Source organism: Oncorhynchus nerka, linkage group LG8 (assembly GCF_034236695.1).
Source record: "Oncorhynchus nerka isolate Pitt River linkage group LG8, Oner_Uvic_2.0, whole genome shotgun sequence".
NCBI lineage: Eukaryota > Metazoa > Chordata > Actinopteri > Salmoniformes > Salmonidae > Oncorhynchus > Oncorhynchus nerka.
The window spans coordinates 34,900,629-34,927,065 of NC_088403.1; the positions used below are offsets into that span (position 1 = coordinate 34,900,629).

At 41.2% G+C, this 26,437-nt stretch overlaps 1 protein-coding gene across 1 annotated transcript in view; it reads right to left on the reverse strand.

Moving 5' to 3' along the window:
* Nucleotides 1-4,982: 4,982 nt before the first annotated feature.
* The window catches only part of LOC115133192 (myoD family inhibitor domain-containing protein-like), a 28,422-nt gene continuing 6,967 nt past the window's right edge, over nucleotides 4,983-26,437 (reverse strand). Inside the window, exons 4-5 of the mRNA XM_029666181.2 lie at nucleotides 13,940-14,242; nucleotides 4,983-7,714 (exon numbers count right to left, since the gene is read on the reverse strand). Of these exons, the coding sequence (XP_029522041.1) occupies nucleotides 7,461-7,714; nucleotides 13,940-14,242 (557 nt within the window). The 3' untranslated portion in view covers nucleotides 4,983-7,460. The remainder of the gene's footprint in view (nucleotides 7,715-13,939; nucleotides 14,243-26,437) is intronic.

Below are 26,437 nucleotides of genomic sequence, written 5' to 3' on the forward strand. Positions count from 1 at the left end.
GGCAGCTATTTGAGACTGCGTTTAATTTAAGTTTTACAGGTGTCATTTGTAAAAATAGAGAACAGAAACGGCCCAAGGCAACTGTCCTGAGGGATACCGCACTGTACATATCTGATATTAGTGTCTGCATTAGTTACATACCTTTGACAAGCATGGCAGCATTACCTGGTTGTAAATAACCGGAGTATAATGAAGCAAGCACTCAGCGTTCCAAACAAACTGTCAATCCCAACGAATGACTGGAGGCCAGTTGGAGCCGTTCATTTAAGTCATGTTAAGAGCAACAACAACAAAATCAAACCAGCGACCCGGGGAGAAAATACAACACATCCACATCAGTAAATGACAGGTAACAATGGTGACATCTAATTTATAGTTCAAGGACCGTGTACAAGCAAACAAACAGGCAGTTCTGTTCCACACGTCCTTCTCAATTTGCCTCTCCCACGGTCCATTACCTTAGGAAAGGAAAAAAAGTTGAAAGTGTACAACTTTAGTATGATGTTTCACTTGCAGTGCAGAGGCCTGAGCCCGCAGCCCAGTCTTAAACACCCCCCAAACAAAGGAAACAAGCTGACAGGTCTTGATACAACTCACAGAGGGTGGTGTGGGGGACACTTTGACCAATTGAGCGGAAATTATTTGAAAACATCTCATTGTGTCTACCCTATTTCCTTCCATCCCTCCTTGCTTTATTTCCTTCATTTCTTCCTTTCAATCTCTCAGGCAGGTGTTGTCAGTCCCCACTTCACAGAGTCAAGTGGCAGAAACTTTGAACCTCTGCTCCCCATTCCTCCGGCAGGTTTTGGGCTCAGCTCGTGATCTTTGTAAGCGCATGGCACTTTCTGTCTTTACATGTTGTCTTCAGCGCCTCCAGGTAACAGAAAGATTAAGCACAGTGAGATGCCCTCATACAGCAGCAAAGCTTTAGTGAAGGGGATCTTCAAATATTTAGGGTATGAGTAGAACGACACGTTGCTGTGCAAAAGGGGAAAAAAATACAAATCTAACCATTTACATTTAATTCCTGGGTGTCTGTTTTGTAGAAGAAGAGCAAAAATGGCATTTTTGTAAAAGATAATACATTTATTTGTAAAGTGTGATATCCTATGTGAGGTGATGGTGGAATATTTCATGTTTAATATAAGTATTCATACATCATTAAATGCACATAAATCAAATCGCTACTAAAAAATACATCTATAAAAGGTTCAGATATCTAGCCATTTCTATGAATGATCATCCATCAAAATGATAATTAAAAAAACGGCAAATTTCCTAATTTAAAATATCCCTTAACGCGACTTCTCCACAATATTTTCATCAATATAATTTTCATGTGTGCAGACTCAAGCCATATTCTCAAGCATTTTCATAACAAGCAAATAAACATCACGTGGTTTCACCATTCTGGCCCTGTGTCAGAGTCAATTAACTTCTCCAGGTAATGACCCCATTTGCATAGTAAACCGGGCCCGTGTGTGAACCCTAATGGGGCCACTACCTGAGGAGATTAATTTAGAGTGACATGACTTGAACTCCATTCCTTTTCCCCCTCCATCTTGCTTACCCCCTCCGAAAGATCTGCCTCATATTATTTTTATACCGCGCTACAAGCCTAAATAGCGGGAGTCCTTCAAACTTTGACACAGGCTCTGAGAAGAAAGGACGTTGCTTGCATTATGCATCATCACATGTGATGTTCGGAGCAGGTGCATCACTTGGCTGCATGGTGTTCCTAGCCATGGCAGAGCATAAAATAATACCCAAGCTTCATAAGTGAAATGGAACATGAGATGTGTCTTTTTACCAAACATGCTGCATCTCTGTTCTAATTACCAGGTAAAGAGGTTGAATTTGCACGGGCTGAAAGGACAGCAGTACAAAAGCACAAACACTAAACATAATGACGAGTACTATAACTGGACCATTTGGAAGACACGGTCCTATGCGGTAAATTGCCATGTAATGCAACCACCCTCTTGTTCCTATCAAATTACTTGTATTAGTTATAATTATCAGTATGGTTAATCTTATCAATATGTGACTGAAGCCTACCTCTAATGTGAAAATGAGGCAACTAAACACCATTAAAAGCCCCATCCCTTTATGCAATAAAAAGTGACAGTATAAATTTGTTCTCATGGCTAAGGGCAGCAGACATTCATTTTCTGAGTGACAATTCCATCCCACCCAGAAAGAAGAGAGAAAGGAGACAGCGCAAGAGAGAGGAAGAGAAAGGAGGGGTGGTAAGGCACTTTTATTTAATATTGAGAGATGACCCCAGGTCCAAGAAGCACCAAATTTCAAGACCGAAAACAGAAACAATGGATGTGTCTTAATTGTGACATTACAGGCACTCGCACAGCCAGGAACAGAGGGGGACTGATTAAAAGGATGGGAAAGGTGGGTGACTTTGTGAAAAGGTCATCGCACACTTACACACCTGCGGTTTTCACATATTTTCCTCTCAAAAAAGAGAGAGAAAAAAGAGTGAAAGAAAGAACTCCTATGTGATTATAGAGAAAGGAAAGGCGTTTCGGGGGCCGGGGACAATATTTTACAATGCATTAGTGAAATAAGATGGTAATTTCCTGGGCAGTGTGTATCCAGGCAGAAAATGACAAAAGGGAAGGATCCTCCCTATCTCTGTTAGCTTGCAGCAGGTTCGCCTGCCATCATCACCCAATCGCCAGGTGGGCTAGGCGCAGGGGTTAATTGAGAGGTTAACAGGAGGTTGTGTCAGTCAAAGGTCAGGGCATTGCTCTCCATGGTCCCTGCTGACCTCGCCGAGTGTTGGTGGCCATGTTTCCATGTTCCTCCGCTGCGTCTACGTGAGAGGCTCTCTAATAGAGAGTAGAGCAGAGGGGAACCACACTGAGCCGTACTACATAGACAACCCATTGTATATGAGTGATGAATTGTGGTGAAGATGAAAGAGGACGGTAGTGTAACAGGCAGTGTATCATTGTCCAGAGAACCTGTGCTGTAGTCATACTACTGACCCCCCACATTACACACCGGTGTCATTGTTACACTATACATTGATTAAAAAAAATATTATAAAAAAATATTATAATATGCCATTTGAGGGATTATAGTACCTGCCAATTCATAACTATTTTGGAAAGCAGACAGTACAATTACAGTACACAAGCTAATAGAGTTGGTCAAAGAGAGCACACACAAAGAGACCACCACACATTGACTGCTGCCCACCAAATAAGGATGTACATATGCCATACAGTACATTCGGAAAGTATTCAGACCTCTTGACTTTTTCCACATTTTGTTATAGCCTTATTCTAAAATGGATTAAATTGTATTTTTCCTCAATCTACACACAATACCACAAAATGGACATTTTTTTAATGCAAATGTATTTTAAAAATGAAACGCCACATTTACATATGCATTCCGACCCTTTACTCAGTACTTTCTTGAAGCACCTTTGGCAGCGATTACAGCTTCGAGTCTTCTTGGGTATGACGCTACTAGCTAGTACACCTTTATTAGGGGATTTCCCCATTCATCTCTACAGATCCTCTCAAGCTCTGTCAGGTTGGATGGGGAGCGTCGCTGCACAGCTATTTTCAGGTCTCTGCAGAGATGTTCAATTGGTTCAAGTCTGGGCTTTGGCTCGGCCACTTCAAGGACATTCAAAGACTTGTCCCGAAGTCACTCCTGCGTTGTCTTGGCTGTGTGCTTAGAATCGTTGTCCTGTTGGAAGGTGAACCGTCGCCCCAGTCTGAGGTCCTGAGCGCTCTGAAGCAGGTTTTCATCAAGGATCTCTCTGTACTTTGCTCTGTTCATCTTTGCCTTTATCCTGACTAGTCTCCCAGTCCCTGCTGCTGAAAAACATCCCCACAGCATGATGCAGCCACCACCATGCTTCACCTTAAGGATGGTGCCAGGTTTCCTCCAGATGTGACACTTGGCATTCAGGCAAAAGAGCTCAATCTTGGTTTCATCAGACCAGAGAATCTTGTTTCTCATGGTCCGTGAGTCCTTTAGGTGCCTTTTGGCAAACTCCAAGCAGGCTGTCATGTGCCTTTTAGTGAGGCTTCCTTCTGGCCACTCTACCATAAAGGCCTGCTTGATGGAATTCTGCAGATATGGTTGTCCTTCTGAAAGGTTCACCCACTGACAGGAACTCTGTAGCGCCGTCAGTGACCATCGGGTTCTTGGTCACCTCCCTGACCAAGGGCCTTCTCCCCCAATTGCTCAGTTTGGCCGGGCGGCCAGTCGTCTTGGTGGCTCCAAAGTCCTTTCATTTAATAATGGAGGTCAATGTAGTCTTGGGGACCTTCAATTCTGCATACATTTCTGTGACAACACAATCCTGTCTTCGAGCTTTACGGACAATGCCGTCGACCTCATGGCTTGGTTTTTGCTCTGACATGCACTGTAAACTGTGGGACCTTATATAGACTGGTGTGTGTCTTTCCAAATCATGTCCAATCAATTGACCATAGGTGAACTCTAATCAAGTTGTAGAAACATCAAGGATAATGGAAACAGGATGCACCTGAGCTCAATTGAAAGTCTCATAGGAAAGGGTCTGAATATGTACGTAAATAAGGTGTTTTGTGTTTTTAATACATTTGCAAAAAATTCTAAAACCTGTTTTCGCTTTGTCATTATGAGGTGTTGTGTGTAGATTGATGAGGAACAACATTTAATCAATTTTAGAATAAGGCTATAAAGTAACAAAATGTTAAAAAGTGAAGGTGTCTGAATACTTTCTAAATGCACTGTATGTATAACATACTGGTAGCTTACGAGCAGATCGTTTTGTGCTGTAGCCATGTGTTCATCCTGTTAATCTCATGCCAATGCTATGTATGGCATGAAAAGGAGTGACAAAACAGTTGGCTAAAGTGCCAAGGGATCTGCTTCCATGCCAGGAATTGTAATGTAAATGTTACAAAATGGCTCAAAGCAAATCTGAAGACAAGCGATAAAAAGTCAAATTTACAATGTTCATACTTATTTTTATATTTTTTATTATTTCAGACATGATTCTGAATTAATGTACAACAACCTACAAACTGTGTTGTATGCTAAATGCAGTGAAAATAGGTATTCTAGAAGATGGAAAAGGTGAAGACGGTACAGTATATCATATACACAACTAGTGGACAGAATATAAAAACATACTACAGTTAGAGGGAAAAAAAGATAAATACATGTAAATACTATGTCTTCACATTATCTATAGTGTTGTTCCTGTTTATAGGCCTGTATAGCCAGAAGAAAATATCCAGAGAAAGACCGTGTTAGTTAATCATACGAATGTTAAGAGGTCTGCGGCTTAGTTTCATACAGAGTGCGACTGAACACTATCTGCTGCGGAGGTGTCCTTCCAGCTCCTTTAAACATAATGACAATCCACCATTAGAGAAGCAAGCCTAAGATCTGACAGCACATTATCTTTGATGGTGTGAAGTGAAGGAACTTTGCCATTTAGAAAAGCAACACACTAATGAGTCCCTGTGTTAAGTATCACTAAAACAACATCAAAGCAAATCTTTGAGACTGAGAAAGTGATTCACCAAACTCAACTTGATACACAGAAGAAGAAAAAAAAAATCTGCTGAAAAAAAAATGTTGTTCATTAGTTTAAGATTCTCTTCTCTGAATCTGACAGTCCAGAATATTTCCTTATTGTGTTGCGAGTCATTCACTTGTAATCCAAAAGCCGCTTATGGCAAACAGGGTCAGCCATGTTTTAATTCCTTATCACTTTCTGTTACTAAAGAGTGCATTTGAACAAGTAATACTGAGGCAGTATCCCAAATACATGCTAAATAACATCACAGAACTAACAGTCGTACCGTACAGTATGTAATCAAAGTGGAGTGTAAGACTGAGCAAATAATTGACAACAATATAAAACAATGATTGTAGGGAACAAAATGTTATGACAATGATCAAATGTTGCGCAATTCACCAGTCGTAAAAATGTCTCATCCCTTGTATATTCCAGGAAGCCAGTATATCCAATGTATATCCAGTAAATTCACGGCTTGAAAGACTGACAGGTGAAAACCATGGTGAGGGTCTTCAGGATAGACTAAAACCATTATTTCCAACAATATGGCTTTAACATTGCGTGAGGGCACACGCTACAGTATAACTCAAATGTGCATTAATCATTAGTTATATCAGGCCAACAATCAGACAAGAATACTACTACTCATATCTGGAATGAACTGCTGACGGTAGGCCTAAATCAAAATCTCCTCTGATCTAATAACAGCAATGGCAGCATACTCCAAAGCCTGACAACCCAGATGTCCTTGAACTCCATGTTAACCCTATGGTTAACCCTGCCTGTCATCCATCAATCCTTCTCAAGAGAGATTTGTTGATACAGGTAGATATTAGCAGAAGTCTCTCGTGGACAGACTACGTAACAGAAATGGTTTCGTAACATCTTCCAAAAGACTCTGGGATGTGACGACAAGCAACAGAGATTTTAGTTGTGGGTGTCCAAGATTAGCATTGGTTATACATAATGGAGCTCCATTTGTGCAGTTTTGTAAGTAACTCAAGCACACTTGAATCCGAAAGACAACTAAAACGTGCCCTACAAAGCACGTACATTATTTACATAGTTGAAATGTTACAGAACAAAAACTGATATCTGGATTAAATACATTAACAGAAAAGGTATACACTAATCTACCCGATTTAGTGCTGATCTTCAAACTTTCTTTACATGAAGCTTTCCAATATTTCTTTACATGGACCTTTTCAATACGTATCGTTTCGCAAACTACAGTAGATATGGACTATAACTACAGCTGTTCTGTTGTTAGACATTGTTCACGAATGTGTGTCTCGTAGTTCTTATACCTCTAATTGAAGGTGTATTAATATGAGTAGGAAAAACACATCCAAAAAAAACATCAAAGTTATTACAGTGTCATACAGTACTGACTAAACACACTAAAAGGCTGCTAAATATCAAGGTAGAACATGTATTCCTTTGGTTTAGTGTCAGGAATTTACATTTTGGTAGTGAAAAAAGAAAACTTTCAAGGCAAAGATGTCAGTCGGACAGTATTCCTGAAATGATAGAGATGATCTTCCTATCCAATAAGGCATCTAAGGTAATACTTTTTAAAGAGCTGATTAACATATTGGTCAAATTTAAACACACACTTAGGTAAATAAAATAAAAATTCATATAGCATGTTTATACTTGTGGTACGTAACAAAAAGCATTTATAAAACTATTTTTGGCCCCTGCTTGGCCATGTTGGCAAAGAGGCCCAGTGTAGATTAATAGATCTCTCTGTGTGGGCTTAAATCGAAGGCACGCACTTGTAAACACACACATATGCTAAACACACACACCTAATTAGCCCACACACACACACTTTTCCTCTCCCTCCCAGGTAGCAGTAGCACTACGGCCAACATTCCCAATCCCATCGCCATCATGGTCCTTCCTATGTGGGGAAGCAGATGCCGCAGCACTCCATGCAGATCTCCAGGCAGTCGGAGGACTCGCAGCAGGCGTCCATGATGCCACAGTCCATGTCGTCGCAGGGGCAGTTGCAGTCATCTCCCATGTCCTCAGCGCAGCAGCAGCAGCAGCAGGCCTCCGAGGTGCAGGTGCCACAGCTAGCCTGGGCCACCACCATGTTGCACAGGGTCAGGAACTCACAGAACAGACAGGCCAGGATGCAGTGGACACAGCAGTCTGGGTCCAACACACACCATGTCCATAGAGACGGGTGGAGGATTATGAAAAAGGATGAAAGATGGATGAAAAACACAAAAAAAACACACAAAGCATGATCAAATACAAAGAAAACAAAAACAAATGTCTTAAAAGTCAGTGGGGGGAAAATAAATCTGATTAAAACCCCTGCCTGGAACAGAGCGAGTTAATCCTTGGTCTTTTGTAATCAGAAGCCTTGAGCAGGGCTCAGGCAGTTATACAGTCACAAATCAGACTGGCCAATTACTTTGACATGTACAGTATGATAACGTCCTTACAGTAAATAAGTCAAGATAAGACTATCACTATTGACTGACAAAACAGATGAAACCACAGAATTAACTGGAACAACAGTAGTATATTCAATAGTATAATATTGTATCTCTATGGATAAAACTGTGTGTGTGTGGTGTGTGTGTGTATTCAGGTGCATAAGAGAGAGTGCAAGCTGAGTAGAAGTTGCTGACTAAGCAGGGAGGAGGAAGGAGAGCCAAATGGAATCAGGGAAAATTCCAAAGGGACTGAATTCCACTTTTGATTAGCAGCTTTCTAAATAATTGGGGCATTATCATGCAAATGCACAGACTTGATTACGTAAAGCTGATTAGCAAAGTCCGAATTCTTCTTCCTGGCAAATTGTTGTGCTAATGCTGCCGTTTCTCTCATCACTGATTAACATTTAACCTCTGTAGACCTTTTACGTGTCTGGTGAGCATGACGCCAAATCACTGTTGTTTTCCAATGAACGGATGGAAAACCCTCTTCTCTATTTCACCAATAAAACAGCTGTTTTATTTTGTGGAATTTATTATTCCGTTTTTTTGTTCAGTGGTGTTAAAACATTTTACAGAATGTAAGTGATGTCATGCACTAACATCCGTTACATGAAAGTCAGATGGTACACAGTTAAAAAAAAATTAAAAAGATAAAACGATGGATGGACAGATTTAGGCAAAACAATAAGTAAAGAACAGATAGAATTCAAATAATTAAAAGCACATGCAAGCATTTTAAACAATGTTAGTTGAAATGAATGGAGACATCTTTGTAATAAATCATGGGTACTAAATCACAGATCTACTCTGACATGCTGTTTTCTGTACCATGCAAGGAGCCGTGAAGGTTCTCCCCGCCACACTAGAGGTGGACCGATTATGACCTTTCAACACAGATTATTGGAGGACCAAAAAAGCCGATACCGATTAATCAGACGATTTCTACATATATATTTGTAATACTGAATGAACAATGAACACTTATTTTAACTTAATACATAAATACAATCAATTTAGTCTCAAATAAATAATGAAACGCGTTCAATTTGGTTTAAATAATGCAAAAACAGTGTTGGAGAAGTGCAATTATGTGCCATGTAAAAAAGCTAAACATTAAGTTCCGTGCTCAGAACATATGAAAGCTTGTGGTTCCTTTTAACGTGAGTCTTCAATATTCCCAGTTAAGAAGTTTTAGGTTGTAGTTATTATTGGACTCTCTCTCTCTCTCTCTCTATACCATTTGTATTTCATATACCTTTGACTATTGGATGTTCTTATAGGCACTATAGTATTGTCAGCCTAATCTCAGGCATTGATAGGCTTGATGACATAAACAGAGCTGTGCTTCAAGCATTGCGAAAAGCTGCTGGAAAACAGAGGACAGTGCGGTTTGAATGAATGCTTGAGCCTGCTGCTGCCTACCACCGCTCAGTCAGACTGCTCTATCAAATATAGAATCATAGACTTAATTATAATAAACACACAGAAATATGAGCCTTAAGTCATTAATATGGTCAAATCTGGAAATTATCATTTCGAAAAATAAAACGTTTATTCTTTCAGTGAAATACAGAACCGTTATGTATTTTATTGAACGGGTGGCAACCCTAAGTCTAAATATTGCCATACTCTGCCATACTCTGCGTCCAAAAATGCTGATTATCGATTGCTATGAAAATGTAAAAAATCGTCCCTAATAAAATCGTCCAGAGCATGCACCTCTACCCACACTGTAGTCAAGGCCCAGCAGAGCTTTGGAGATGCAAGACATTGATATGGATAGAAAAATGCCAGTACAATCAGTGTCTTTGCATAACTTTCATCAGACGTTCTCAGCCTGTCAGAAAGACAGGGCTCCTTTTTGACTGCCGCAAAGCTTGACCAGTAGCGCTGTACTGGACACAAATCAGAGAATGCAAACATGAAACGATACAAACGGGTTCACCAAGATGTTTGAACGCTGATTATCATAGGCAACTACAACAGAGACACTTTAGAACAAAAGTATCATATTTCCGCATTTGAAATGATTGTTATTGAAAAAAACATTCATAATTATTGTGCACCGTATTCTAGAACTTAAAACTCTGTACTACTAGAGAAAGCGAAAAGCAGAACTTTTCCAATGTCAAATGATGAAACCTCAAAGCATCTAAAACCTTGAAAGACGCTTTACGATAATTAAGCTAGTACCCGCACAGTACACTATGTTCTGATACAAAATGATCTAAATAATGTCCATAGCATCAAGCAGTTGGGGCATCTTAGTTAGCAATTCACTTGGATGTATAATTCAACAGCAGCGATTAGTGAAAACCTTACAGAAGGGGGCGAGGGGGGCTGGGTCATGTACACAAGAACGCCAGACATCTCTCCTACCACAAAGAAAAATACGGCACAAATTGACACCGCCTCAGTGAGAGAGCGTTCATGTTTAATGTCAGGCCGCGGCGAAGATGCCCAGATTCTGGAGGGCCAAAAACAGCGGCGAGCGCCTCAGAGGAAATAGTTTGAGACATCTGGAAAAAACTCCAAAGGGAGCAGCATGACATAAAACAAGCTGGAATGGATGCACACCATCGAGCCAAGCGAAAACATTCAAATGAAGAGACTGTTGGGTGGAGGGCCAGTATACTGCCTAGCTGCCTGCCAGGCACAGGGAGGGAGAGAGGGAGGGTGAGAGATAGCGATTGAGAGGAGAAGCCCACCCCATGCAGTAGTCTTTAGAGTGCAAGTCCATAATGCATGAATGAGGGTCAAACATGTGGCTACGGGGAATATACAGACAAACCAAGATGTGAAGTTGGCGCAAAGAAAGCATTCCAAATTAGTCACCACAAAGGCCTTAAAAAGGAGTTCAAATCATAATTGATTACACAACAAATAAAAACCACAAAAGGCCCCAACCGAACCCCGGCCTGACTAAAAGACGAGCGGTAAACGGCTCTTCAGTCAGTAGCGTACACAGAACTGTTATCACAGCTTCATTTCAGTGCCAGAGAACATGTGCCAAGAATGCTCTGCTCTAGAATCCCCTGAGCTAGGTTCTCTTCCAGTGGAGCTTTATTCTTCTAGTGTTCATAGGGGCTGTTTAGTAGCTAATTTCACAGGCAAACAGATTATGGTAATCCATGTAAACATTAAAACACAACAGCTTGCTGTTATACGCCGGGAAATAAATACTTGAGTGTGAACATATTGATTTAGAAAACACAAGTCGAAGAATAACCAACACAAAAGCTGTAATGAGACTTATTGAACTGTTGCTGCTATTTTTCTTTGCCAATTAAGACATGGAAGAAAAACATGACGCCTGTGGAATACATCATTGGTGAATATTTAACTTGTATCATACCTTTTATTTATAGGGAACTCTATAACTTGTTAGCCTTAGCTCTACCGTCAATCTGCTGCATATTTCAAATAGCTTAACCTTGGTGAAGACAAACAATCTCAAATTCCCCAATTCATTTAAAACAGATTTACAGTGAGCTCCAAAAGTATTTTGTTGTTTTGGCTCTGTACTCCAGCACTTTGGATTTTAAATTATACAATGACTACGAGGTTAAAGTGCAGACTGTCAACTTTCATTTGAGGGTATCATTCTGGACTATCTGTAATCATGGTAGCCTCCACACTAATGAAGACGTGTTTAGAAACACCATAGTCTTATTTAAAATAAAAGTGACTCCAAAATGACAAAATCCATTATTTACCATTCATTTCTATTGGGCACAAAACAATCTGAAAAACAACCAAAAACAAACAGCAAATGCATCCAGCAAGTCTGTAGGAGTCACAAGCTTGATGTAAATCATTGCATGCTATGAATATGGGACCAAATAATAAACTTTTGACTACTTTAATACACATAGCTGAATTTTGTCCCAATACTTTTGGCCCCCTGTACAAAAGTGCTGTAATTTCTAAACGGTTCACCCAATATGGACGAAAATACCCTCAAATTAAAGCTGGCAGTCTGCACTTTAACCTCTTGAAGCTAGGGGGCACTATTTTTATGTTTGGGAAAATAATGTTCCCAAAGTAAACGGCCTATTTCTCAGGACCAGATGCTAGAACATGCATATAATTGACAGATTAGAATAGAAAACACTCTAAAGTTTCCAAACCTGTCAAAATATTGTCTGTGAGTATAACAGAACTGATATTGCAGGCGAAACCCTGCGGAAAACCCAATCAGGAAGTGCCTCTTATTTTGAAACCCTTCTGTTCTTATGCATGCCTATCCTCCATTTAAAGGGATATTAACCAGATTCCTTTTTCTCTGGCTTCCCTAAGGTGTCAGTCTTTAGACATAGTTTCAGGCTTTTATTTTGAAAAATGAGCGTGAAAGATCACATTGCGTAAGTGGATAGGTGGGGGCTACAGAGTAAAGCCGCCATTGTTCCTCCCGCTGTTATTGAAAAACCTACACACTCGGTTGATATATTATCGAATATATATTTTAAAAACTACCAGAGGAATGATTATAAAAAATGTTTGACATGTTTCTGTGGCCATTATGAAGACTATTTGGAATTTCCGTCTGCGTTGTCGTGACCGCTCTTTCCTGTGGATTTCTGAACATAACGCGACAAATAAACGGCGGTATTTTGGGTATAAAAATAATATTTATGGAACAAAAGGAACATTTGTTGTGTAACTGGGAGTCTCGTGAGTGAAAACATCCGAAGATCAAAGGTAAACGGTTAATTTGATTGCTTTTCTGATTTTCGTGACCAAGCTTCCTGATGCTAAGTGTACATAATGCTATGATAGGCTATCGATAAACTTACAGCGAAAGCAATCCAAGCGTTTGTGTAAAGCATCATTTCAAAATCTGAGACGGCAGGTGGATTAACAAAAGGCTAAGCTGTGTTTTGCAATATTGCACTTGTGATTTCATGAATATGAATATTTTTTAGTAATATTATTTGACTGTATGCTATGCTATTCAACGGTTGCTGACGAAAATGATCCTGTGAAAGGGATGGGTAGCGCCAAGAAGTTAACCCCAGTCATTATATCATTTGAAATCCAAAGTGCTGGAGTACAGAGCCAACATAATAAAAAATGTGTCACTGTCCCAATACTTTTAGAGCACACTGTATCACATATTTCACACTTATCATCTATTATTTTTTCTCCCTCTTCCTCTATAAGACAAAGTAAAAGACAAAGCGAGAGGAGTCAGAGACGAGGCGATGATAAGCAGGGAGCAGCAGGGAGCAGCAGGCAGGTTAGATAATGGATATCAGATAACAGATAGCAGACAGCTGTTACAAGGTAAAAAGAGGATGCGTGTGTGACTCCCAGACAGACAGAGCCAATGTTAATGAGGAGCCACAGTAAGGCTGGAAACTGGAGGACAGACATAGGCCCATGCAGAGGGAGGGAGGGTGGTATGGAAGGAGGGCTGACACTTATTAGCAGGCACCCTGGGCGGCTCATCCTCATTAGAAGGTCACACCTTACTGACCATTAGTCATTCAGAACACCAATTCATTACTGCACTCACCTCCGCACAACACCTGAGAAAATGATGGCTCCCCCTGAATTCTAAAATACATCCTTTCGGTTGTTGTTGAGGAAAATAAAGCCATACGAAGCAGGTCTTGACCAAATGAAAGGACACTTTCATCATTAAAATAAGAGAACCGAGAGAATCTGTCCATTTTTGACTGTCTTTTCTGTCCTCTCGACAAATGGAATGTTAATGGTGGAAGACCTGCACTAAAGGTGTTGATGAAGTGCTAGCGGAAAGTCAAGCCAAGCAGATGAGGGATGTGTGTTCATTGTGTGATTATTAGTCTGTGAGTGACTATAATGACCTTAAGTTGGAGCACAGTACTTACCTCCTAGTGAGAGAGTGTGTTCTATATAAGACAGAGTGTGTGTGTACAGTCGGCGCCCAGCACTTATAACTCACCCTCTGGTAACGTCCCAGGCTTGTGAGATCCGGTGGAGCTTCCCTTACTCCGTCTGCTGCTGTCGCTGTTGACCGACAGGCTGGAACGAAGCTGGCTCTGCATCTTCTGGGAGACGCCGGGCGATGGGTGCTGCTTCCTGTGCTGCTCCGCCCCACAGGAACATTGCCGGCGGATTCCATTGCCGTTACTCAGGCCGGTGGAGGATTGGTGGCCATTTTGACTTCTGTCAGAAGCAGCATCTTCTCCCTCGCCGGGCTCTCCCTGCGCAGAGGCGGTTGGCTGGGGCAGCGGATGAGGTTGAGCTGGATGGGGAAAGTTATTTAAAATGTCACACTCCTCTCTTTTCAGTTAGAGAGCACTTATTGTGCTTTCAGCATGTTTGACTGAGAACATGCCATTTATTCTCTACTAAGGTTTTACAGTTAGATTCTGAGTATGAGAAGGATGTTTAGAACGTTCAAGGTACTGACTGTCTTTGTTATGTTGGGTGCTCATGACAAGTATCAAATAAGTCACTTAAGAACCATTTTTTTGTAACCCTCAAGATTTCTTGTTTTGATACCATCAGAACGGATACCGGAATCCCGAGGGTAAACCTTCAATAACTGTCCTTTTTTTGTACTGCCATCATGGAACCTTAACAAATAAAGGAGAACTGAAGAAGAGGATTTACAACCCTAACACACCCAAATGATCACACAGTACAGTATCCCTGTAGGTGAACAGTGAGTGAACAAGCATTTTCTTGGAGAAGCACCCAGGTGAGTTAAGAGAAAGACTGATCCTGCATTCCTGCCCCTGCTACAGTAGAGTAGTGATTTCCCTTCCCCATTCTCAAAGCTCTGGCTCTTTACATTCTTACAGTCGCTCCACGTGTGACAGGCAGCAGCCAGCCATGAAGAGTCAACCACCGAACGAATGAATGTCGGGCCATCTGATAAAATAAAGGGAGCGGTGACATTTCCAGGGGAAGAAGGAGAAGAGACTCCTGCACATCCAGCTCTACAGGGAGATAACTCCTGCATTACCTTCCATCTGCATCAGAAAGGAGAGAGAAGTAGCAGCACGGTGACTTATTGATCTCTGTTGAATTATTCATCTCTTTTTTTATTTTTCACTAACTCTGCATTTTAGGGTGCGAGTGCTGCACAAGCGGCGGCCCGTACGGCAATACGACACTCACAGGGGAACTTTGTTGGTGACAGCCACACGATGTAGTGTTGATTTGTAGAGTGCTACTACTGTACCTGAACTTCTCCAAGTCAAAGTGGATGCGCCAAACAGCGATCTGCATACGCCTGTTCTTTCGTTCTTTCTTTCCTGTCTGCTCACCAACTAGTGCAATTATTGTTAACAAGAGAAAGGAAAATCGAGTTCTAGCCCACCTCTTTTTTACAACACACTCAGCACCCAGGGAGACCTCTGACGAGAATGTAGATGTAAAACAATGCAATTAAAAACAGACACTGCTTTGTCTCCTCGTACAGCGGTCCGCACGCCGCCTCTATAAACAAATATAGACTTTTGGGATCAGATTTCTATGCAATTTGAATTAGACAACTGGTTGGCACAAAGGAGAATTCATTATGCTCCGATTTAAACCCAGGTTGATGGATTTGACAGCTTTTTATGTGACATTGTTAGTAAACTACGGATGGCTAACAAGAAGATTCAACAATTGCTTGTTTTCTGTCGTAAATATCCACATGTAACTTGTGAGATATCAACTTTGTTCTTATATAGTGAACATCAACAATCCATTCTGTAATAAGACACATTTTAACAGTGGAATTCAGAATCAGCAACGAACAAACCATACTATAACTAGTACAAAAGTTATCTTAAGCTGGCCTCCCGAGTGGCGCAGCGGTCTAAGGCACTGCACCGCGTGACGACAGCCTCGGGTTCGATCCCAGGCTGTGTCAGCCGTGACTGTGCCAGCCGTGACTGGGAGACCCATGAGGCAGCGCACATTTGGCCCAGATTCGTCCGGTTTAGGGGAGGGTTTGGCCGGCCGGGATACCCTTGTCTCATTGTGCTCTAGCAACTCCTTGTGGCGGGCCGGGGGCCTGTAAGCTGACCTCGGTCGTCAGTTGGATGGTGTTTCCTCCGACACATTGGTGCGGATGGTTTCCGGGTTAAGCGAGCAGTGTGTCAAGAAGCAGTGGGGCATGGCAGGGTCATGTTTCGGAGGACTCATGGCTCTCGACCTTCGCATCTCCCAAGTCCGTAGGGGAGTTGCAGCAAAGAGACAAGACTAACTAACAATTGGATACCACAAAATTGGAGGGTAAAAGTTTTTTTTTTTATCATTAAAAAATACATAATAAGTTCTCTTTAAGGTCAATACCCTTTACTGATGTAGCCTACTGGGTAGGTACAAACACAGTATGTAGGCAGGACTATGTGACGCCACACTCTGGTCTAAAAGACGACACTTGTCTATGAAATAAATTACCCATAGCAGCTTGTGTAATAAAGCAGTCTCTTTTCTCATACAGAGGTCATGGAGGCATCCACAAACGACCAACCCACAGTCTGTCTATTCTCTGCCTCAGCCAGCATAATTACCTTTCCCTTTGAAGAAAGTCAAGCTTTCAATTTACAAAGTATAAATAGTTATTAGGAAACCACCGCATAAAAAAAGCAGCGGTTCGGGTTTCCGACACACTAGAAAGCCTAGAAAGTGGTTCAAGTGCGAGCCTACGAAGACACATTTCCAAGGACAGGTTCCCAGTCTCTCGTGGAGACCAAGTTTTATTTTTATCCAGTGAAAGCAATGGGAGACAAAGATGAATGGACAGGAACAGGGTAATATTCATAATCATTGATCACGGTAATGATGATCCTGCCAAAGATGATGGCATGATGAACCATGTAACCACACTGAACCAAGCCAGCTAGTAGAATATACTGTAGAACTACTTCTGGTAATAATAGAGAAATAGAACTAGCAGCAATAGATAATAACAGTTAAACATCAACTTGGATAAGAACTGTATACTCTATAGACTGGGTATACAATATAAATACCTATGTAATATAAATGCACTGCAAAGTCAGTGTTCCTATCCGGACAAGGAAACATATCCCCCATAAAAAAAAGGAACAACTCCCGCTAGTTGAAATAATCATAAGCGATTAAAATTGAACAGTTGTGTGGTTTACCACAAAAACTTGTTCGGAGCTGGTGGACATACACAACCTGACAGATCGCATTAAAACACCATGTTTAGGAAAGGGGGGGGGGGGGGGGGGGGGGACACACTTCCAATTGGACTTCTAACCACCCTATTTCTAACACATCAACAACTGTTGAGAGTGTACATCTGTAGTTGAATAATACATGGAGTAGTCCTCTACACAGGCTGTCAAACATATCAGATGGAACTGGGGGTGAGTGGTTCTTGACTGTCTAAGCAGCATCCCAATTTGGTCCCTTGTATCTGACAGGCTCAAATATCTCGGGAGCATTTTTAAAAAGGCCAGTGTTTGATGGATTCATGAAGAACACACAAATATAATTGCCATTTGTCACCAAGTCTTCAGTGAGTAGTACGCGACGCCATGGGGACCGCAGCGCCATTGCGCCTAGAGAGCGCTACGGTCTGTGTGCGGGATCACTCTGTATGTAAAACTGTGTATAAACACCTACTTTTTTTTTTGTGGCAAAAAAAGAGGTCCTATAGGAAGAATTCAAAATTGCACCCAGAAGACACAAGGAACATATCACACGGACCCAACAGGAAGACAGAGGAATATGTATGAACATCAACTCAAATGTGCTGCATAAACAAGAATTCTAAAATAGTTCAGGTACCGGAAATATAACTAAGAGGTCAAAACAGGGCAGTTTGGAAATTCTAATTTGCACATCACTACACTATAAGTCATAGGTAAGGCAGGAGCTGGATAGGAGTGCAAAAACTAGAGAGGTGTTTCTATGGCTCAATCCTTTTTAATATTAATGGGGGTAGAGAGAGCAAGTTCTGTTTGCAGAGACCTATTAGGATGCCTATCATAAGTAACATACAGTTAGTTATTCAAATGTCACATGTCAGCAGGCTAAACAGATCCATCCAGCCCCATCTCCTAATAGCTAGCTAGCTACACCATGCTTGTGGTTAGTGAGTCAAAATGCACTGTGGAAAGTGGAATACTCACAGGAAAAATAATACAAAATATGATAAACAAGATGTAAACTAATCCAATTCAAAAACACGAAAGACATTTAAAATGGTAATTCTTCCAGTAATGTGTTTGTTTATCTTTGTACTCTTTACATATGTACATATTATAAACACGTCTCCTGTACATGTTCTGGCCTTATACCTGGTTGATCGAAATGCTAATTTGTGAATGAGCCTATGACCTAGCAGCGGTCTCATCATCCCCTAAACAGCCTGGGGTGGCGTTTCCCCTCCTAACAAACACCCCTGTAATGTCTGGCTAGCTGGGCTGCTCAATCCAAAGGGATATATTTTCTCATTTGAAATTATACATCTCCCATTCCCATATTTATAGACGCAAAACCAGGGGAATTATATGTAGAGAAGGGGGGGGGACAGCACCATGAACGTTATTACAAAGGCTCCGCTTTAAATTTTCCTTCGGCATATCAAAGCTCATTTACAGTTTGACCTTCCAACTCTGTGACAAGGACTTCCTTTATTGTGTCGAAGGACAGGTTGCTGGAAGGGACAAGCAATGGCAGAATCGTCATGAATTGTCCTTTCGACTACCCCAACTCAACACAACCCAGGCTGTGATCAATATAAAATAAAAAGCATTTTAATTGCATTCAAATTGATGAAATAAAACAAAACCTAGCGTGAAAATGTTGGGAGTGTTAGGGTGCTGTAGCTTAGAATAGCCTGGATAAGCTAGTCCAACTAGCCTAGTCAAACTGTAATTAATGGAGACTGACTAGCATTCACCAAAAAAATGTAGTATAGCAGGAAGACATTCAGGCTGTGATCGGCTTGTGTAAACGCATCCGTAGTCGTCACAGCACAATGCTTGTAGACTGGATGTGTCTTTTTGAGTGTATTTGTATCAGGGACTTCATTGGTTGATTATAATATAATATTTATAAAACAAAAAAACTAAATGAGAAACAATGATAATAATTTTTAACTAAGAAGTAATTAGGGGAAATGTATCTTGCTTCAACAGAATAAAACAATCAGGATGACTCTGTGGTGGTTGTCGTGGTAATGTCAGATCACTCCTATACTAAAAAAAAAGTAACCTTCCAACTGATCACAGCTCTATTCATCTTAGCCTAGTGGCGATGGGCCATCTGTGCCTGTTGAGGGAACTAAATTACCTTCTCTGATAGGATACTCTATCAGCAGGATGTGACATGTGATGTGACAGAAGTATTAACTCTATTAGCCCCCCTATCCTCTATTCTGATGGTATTGTATAATATAGAATCTAATTCCTGGAGAAACACCCATATCTACACTCATGTCTTATTTTCCTGCCGTTTTGAATGAGGAATAAGTCACTATTACTCAGCTCTTTTTCACCGTGGCACACTTAATTCTCTGTGACAAATTATCATTCAAATTTAGGTCTTCAAATGTAACCTGCTGTCGTGATCTGACACTTGGGTGTTTTAATATTCTGAGCCATCCTCTCTTTCCCTTGTTTCCAGTCTCTTTCCTTCCACATTTTAGACTGCCTCGCTCTCACGCTCTTGATAACAATGACAAGAAAGCAGGGCGTCTGGGATTTACTAATTTCAAATTTGGTCATTTCGCCGCTGATTGAGGGGTAAAAAAAATAACCCCTTCGGACCTTGTTCTGCTTAATTACATTTTACAGTGGAGAAGGCAACTTGAAAGACAAGAGCTTGATTCGACGACCTGAACCTTTCAAGCGCTCTTGGGGAAGGTGGAGCCGATCATCAATTATCCTTCGATTTCAAAACGGAACATTTGGTGAGATGAATGTCTGGCTGCTATCTAAATCATTAAAAACACCCAATGAGCTGCCTTTTTCTCTTAAATTAATCACAGGAAAATCATTCACATTGTGCAAATGACAAAAGCATTGAAGTTCTTCTCTTTCCCCCTCTTGTGTTGTGTAGAATTGTGTGCTGCTAATTTGTGTGGTGCTAATGTAGCATAACAGAACAGATCAAGGGCATCCACCACAGCCTTAAAACCTGAGTGCAGCAGAATGACACTTTTCTCCCTCCTTTTCATCTAAGATAGAAAAAAAGACCTGCGCTGTGATTCTGTCTTAAGCGTTATCAAATCCCCATTTTCTTCCCCAATCTGTTTCCATCTGAGAGCAAAAGAGGAATGTAGTAAAATCAAATGTAAAAATGTCTTCACAAGTTTGAGAAAGTGCACATCTTGCACAGATTTAGGCTTTACACAGGCAGCTACCACATTTTCTAGAAAGAACAATGATGACGTGACTCAGAGCAGGCCTAGGGGAGCTACCAGACTCTATACTCGCAGAATGCTCCACCCTCTCTCTGACGACTCAAAACCAAAACTAAGCAACAGAGAAGTTGAGTGAAGGGGGGGGGGGGTAAGGAGAAGGGGAGTATTTTCAATTTCAGTTGAAATCGATGACTCACAGATTCCACCAATTTCAAAATCTCTTTGCTGAAGTTAGCCACAAGTTCCACAGGAAACTGACTTGTTTGAAATTCAAAACGGTGCACAATGCATCTGGAGGGAGGACATTACTGTACTAACAGCACCTGAGGAGGACAAATCATTTCCAAATTAACACACAGCAACAACAAAAAACGACAAAAGAAACTAGGCAAAACTGAGCCGTCCAAAACAGCCAGCAGGTATAGGGTCCGTATGGGGCAGTCAGTCTATAAAAAATATCTATAGACATGGTTCCTTTATTTGCTCAGTATCAATCTGAGCATTAACCAGAGCTAATGGGACAGCTGTGGGTCAATGGTCTTTGTCTTCATAGGTGCCAATCAGGGCCTTAAGCTGTGTGATCAGACTAGGGGACAGAGGTGCTAGTCTGCCTCTGAGTGGGTTTTTAACGGAGACGGCCGTATTGATTTCAGCTCTAGCCGGAGAGCGCCGTCTGCACTGTCTGAATGGAACCAGCCCAGCCAGGTCCCCAGTCACAGTCCAGTGATCAGAGCCCTGACAGAATGACCTACCAGAGAGGTGGTGAACCTGCAAACACCGTGGGGGCAACATCACTCGAGATCTCTGTAATAGAAAAGGGTTTTAACCTTAATGTCGGAGCCAAAACCCTGTTAGAGGCCAAGTAATCCCCCCTGCACCGCTCTCATTTGAAGTGGGCCCCTATGTGTGTGTGTGTGTGTGTGTGTGTGTGTGTGTGTGAGTGAGAGAGAGAGAGCGAGAGAGCTTTCCCTCTCTCTGCTCCAAGGCACTACCCCTGTGCTGTGTTGTGGGGTTGGTTTGGGAGCCAACAGAGTGGAGCTGCACTAGGGCATTAATGTTCAGGGAATGCAGCAGAGCCTTTGTAGTAGAGTTGATACAATGGAGCTCTGTGCACACCTGCTCTGACTGCTCCAAGAAGACAGGTAAACTAGGGAATGCGATCTAGGCCTGTATGTTTTACTATTATTAGAAAAACTGACAATAATTTGAATTTGTTCACGAGTCCTCAAATCCTCCCTCCAACAGCGCAAAACAATCAATCTTTGGTTCTCCATAGCCAAAAACCTTGCGTGTTTGAATTATGACAGTGATATCTGATATCCACATATTAGAAATATTTGTGTATGAGATTTCAGTACATAAATGGAGGTGTGCATACACTGCCTTCGGAAAGTATTCAGACCCCTTGACTTTTTCCACTTTGTTACATTACAGCCTTAATCTAAAATGGATTAAATAAAAAATCCTCAGCAATCTACACACAATACCCCACGACGACAAAGCGAAAAGAGGTTGGTAGTATATTTTGATAATTTATTACAAATAAAAACAGAAATAGCTTATTTACATAAGTATTCAGACCCTGTGCTATGAGACTCGAAATTGAGCTCAGGTGGATCCTGTTTACATTGATCATCCTTGAGATGTGTCTACAACTTGGGAGTCCACCTGTGGTAAATTCAATTGATCGGACAAGATTTGGAAAGGCAAACACACACCTGTCGATATAAAAGGTCCCACAGTTGACAGTGCATGTCTTTCGGAGCAAAGTACAGAGAGATCCTTGATGAAACCCTGCTCCAGAGCGCTCAGGACCTCAAGACTGGGACAAATGTTCACCTTCCAACAGGAAAACGACCCTTAGCACACAGCCAAGACAACGCAAGTGGCTTCGGGACAAGTCTCTGAATGTCCTTGAGTGGCCCAGACAGAGCCCGGACTTGAACCTGATCTAACATCTCTGGAGAGACCAGAAAATATCTGTTCAGCAACGCTCCCCATCTAGCCTGATAGCTTGAGAGGATCTGCAGAGAAGAACGGGAGAAACTCCCCAAAACAGGTGTACCCAAGAAGACTCGAGGCTGTAATCGCTGCCACAGGTGCTTCAACAAAGTACTGAGTAAAGGGTCTGAATACTTATGTAAATGTGATTAAAAAAATTCTAGAAACTTGTTTTTGCTTTGTCATTATGGGGTATTGTGTGTAGATTGATGAGGGGGAAAAAACATTGTACGCAGTTTAGAATAAGGCTGTAACCTAAAAAAATGTGGGAAAAGTCAAGGGGTCTGAATACTTTCTGAAGACACTGTATCTAATCTATTTTTTTGTTTAAAACATCCACAATGAATAGGCTTCAACACTTCTGGAAACGCTAATTGGAATGCTTGAAATTTCCCAGATGAAATCCATCTACAACAAGACAATGAGGAAATAATTACCACAGAGGTAGAATTACAATGGCCATTTTAATCAACCCCTGTGCTACCATTTCACCCTATTTATACTGTTTTTGATTCCATGACCCACTGGTAAGTAATCACTTGAAAATTACACCTCTGTTTTTAAATGGGCTCTTGCTTTAGACATTTTTTCAGTATAGACGGGGGTCTACTGGATTACAATAAAGATTTAGCTCTTGGATAACAACAACCACCATGCTGTTCTTTTTGGCAGAAATACTAGCACAAAAAAAACTGAGATTTTTTTTTATTTTATATATAAATATATATATAAATAGTTTCTGAAGTTCACAGGACCTTACCCTGTATACTAACTAGGATGTCACATTTTGCATTTGGGTCTAACTGATCTTTACACAACACTATTCAAAACAATGACGATACCTGCATGTCCCACTATTCTGCATTCATTTCATAGATGCTATATTGAGGCATCAATAAGCAAGAAGAAAGCTCTTCTGCAACATCCACCAGCGGAACAATAATTCATCGACATACATCTACCATTGGAAGTGTCAAATATTAAACTTCCTAAAGGTCATTTCTACACCCGGGTAATAACCTTGAAGCTCCCCGAGTAAAAGCACAATCAGGGATTCACACAAAGGCCACACTAATGTCTTTCTTTTCAAGGCGACAGCCATGTCATTTGACCTCACGTCTCTTTATCCACGGAGAGAGCACTTCCAACTATTTGACAATCACAGTGAATAATGTGGCGATTAAACACCTAAAACTGGCGTTAGATCATGGCAATTTATTTAAGGCCCGGACCTGCAGAGCCAAAGCCGCCTGGAGAAGATATCAGCTGAGTGTATTCCCTTAGGGGCCGAGCCACACAAGACCCTGCTAGCTGCCACATACTGGGGCCTTATAGTTGAAGGGCTCTAACAAGAAACAGTGACCTGAAGATACATGCCCTTTACACTTTGCATATAAAAAAAAATGTCAGAAATAACTTGAGCTAAATAAACAAGTTTAACTGTTAAAGAGTAACTAATTAAATAACTTTTTTTCAGCGAAAACCAGATGTTTTCGGCTAAGTTGTAGTGAAACTCGTCAATTCCGGTATTCATTTTAACAGTTTATTGCAAAAGTGATATTTTGGTCTTTTAGTAGAAAATCTAGCTCTTTTTGCCCTTAGAGGATTAACTCTACCTTGAGAAGGTTCCTCTATGTCATCTCAATGGACGGGTTCAGTATGAAATACACTCCCTTCTAGATGTGCTGAGTGGTACCACCTCAAGGCTTCCCAATCTCTATAACTGGAACAGTCTGCTTAAACAGCTCATAGGTAGTTCACTGGTTGTGAGTTCTAATCCCACAAAGAGCAGATATTTTTCCTGTGCCCATCCACTTTTAATTCTGAAAAGTGAAACCATACCTGTGAGGGGTCGCCCTGATTGTAGTTGTAGATTTTCATACAGTACCCAAGAACGATCTGAGAGTTAATTTGACCATTGGAAAAAGAGCTACTTCAATATTGCAAATTTAATTGAGACCCTAATTTTCATTTTGAAGGTGAGAATTTGTTTCTTCCTAAAGCAAGAACGCAATAAATGTGAGTCCACATTCCATAGTTTTTTTTTGTGCCCCATGGGGGATTTGAACTTACACCGCAGATGGCAATAGATAAAGAACTCAGCACCTTACCACTGTGCGCCAACTGTCTAGAGCCTAATATACTCGCAATGCACAGAATTAGATTATCAGAGTTTGCCAGTGGACTTCTGGTAAGTATGTTTTAGTGAGAAAGTGTTGGGATCAGCTACAACTAAGTTTACCCACCCACAAAATTAATATTTAGGAGCATCCCCCCCCCAACCACAACTTCTCACCTGAATGCATTTGTTTGGGGGGGAAGGGTTTGGGCAAAGGTTGAAATTAGGGTCGAAGTTACCCTTTAAGACAAAGACAACATGTTCAAGTAACAAGCGCCAGCTTTTTTGTTTGATTCATGCTAATAAAAACAACAGACCAAGACAAATCACATGCAGCCTAGGGCACCCAACAAGTTGGAAATCGGACAGAGGGATGAAAGAAAAAAAGGAATAAATTGGCACTGTGTGGTCAGTCAGATGATTTCCTGTTTCAGTAAGTCAGGGCTTCATTAGAATCAACCAGACCAGTTTAGTGTTCATCAGCTCCTCGCCCTGGATATCCAACATTGCATTCTGTAAGCTAACTGTATATTCAAAAGATTTTTATTTCCATTCAATTTGCTAAACAGAACCTCTATACACAGATTAGGTTATCATCATTATTTGAAGTGACTAAAACATGTTCCTGTACCATTCCCTCAAAAGGAGATTTGTCGTCTCCCTCACTTTCATATTCCCCAAACACTCAGTCTGTGGGGGGTGACTACAACTACTACATTAAAACTGTTATTTTTAGATGAAAGTGATGCATTTTACTTGCCAGTAGTGCATTACATACATTACATTTTTTTCACCTTTATTTAACCAGGTAGGCCAGTTGAGAACAAGTTCTCATTTACAACTGCGCCCTGGCCAAGATAAAGCAAAGCAGTGCGACCAAAAACAACACAGAGTTACACATAGGATAAATGAAAGTAGTCAATAACACAATATAAAAATCTATATAGTGTGTGCAAATGGACTAAGGAGGTGAGGCAATAAATAGGCCATAGTAGCGAAGTAATTACAATTTAGCAAATGAAGACTGGAGTAATAGATGTGCAAGTAGAAATACTGGTGTGCAAAAGAGCAAAAAAAGTCAATAAAAACAACATGGGGATGAGGTAGGTAGTTTGGTGGGCTATTTACAGATGGGCTATGTACAGCTGCAGCGATCGGTAAGCTGCTCAGATAGCTGATGTTTAAAGTTAGTGAGGGAGATGTAAGTCTCTAACTTCAGCGATTTTTGCAAATGGTTCCAGTCATTGGCAGCAGAGAACTGGAAGGAAAGGTGGCCAAAGGTGGTGTTGGCTTTGGGGATGACCAGTGAGATATACCTGCTGGATTGCGTGTTACGGGTGGTTGTTATGGTGACCAGCGAGCTGAGATAAGGCAGAGCTTTACCTTGCAAAGACAGATGACCTGGAGCAGGTGGGTCTGACGACGAATATGTAGAGGGGGTCAGCCGACGAGAGCATGCAGGTCGCAGTGGTGGGTGGTACCTGGGGCTTTGGTGACAAAACGGATGGCACTGTGATAGACTGCATCCAATTTGTTGAGTAGAGTGTTGGAGGCTATTTTGTAAATTACATAAATGAAGTCGAGGATCGGTAGGATGGTCAGTTTTACGAGGGTATGTTTGGCAGCATGAGTGAAGGAGGCTTTGTTGTGAAATAGGAAGCCAATTCTAGATTTAATTTTGGATTGGAGATGCTTAATATGAATCTGGAAGGAGAGTTTACAGTCTAGCCAGACACCTAGGTATATGTAGTTGTCCACATATTCTAAGTCAGAACCATCCAGAATAGTGATGCTAGTCAGGCGGGCGGGTGCGGGCAGCAATCGGTTGAAGAGCATGCATTTAGTTTCTCTAGCGTTTAAGAGCAGTTGGAGGCCACGGAAGGAGTGCTGTATGGCATTGAAGCTCGTTTGGAAGTTTGTTAACGTTTTTGGGATAGGGGGCAGCATTCTGAATTTTGGATGAAAAGAGTGCCCAA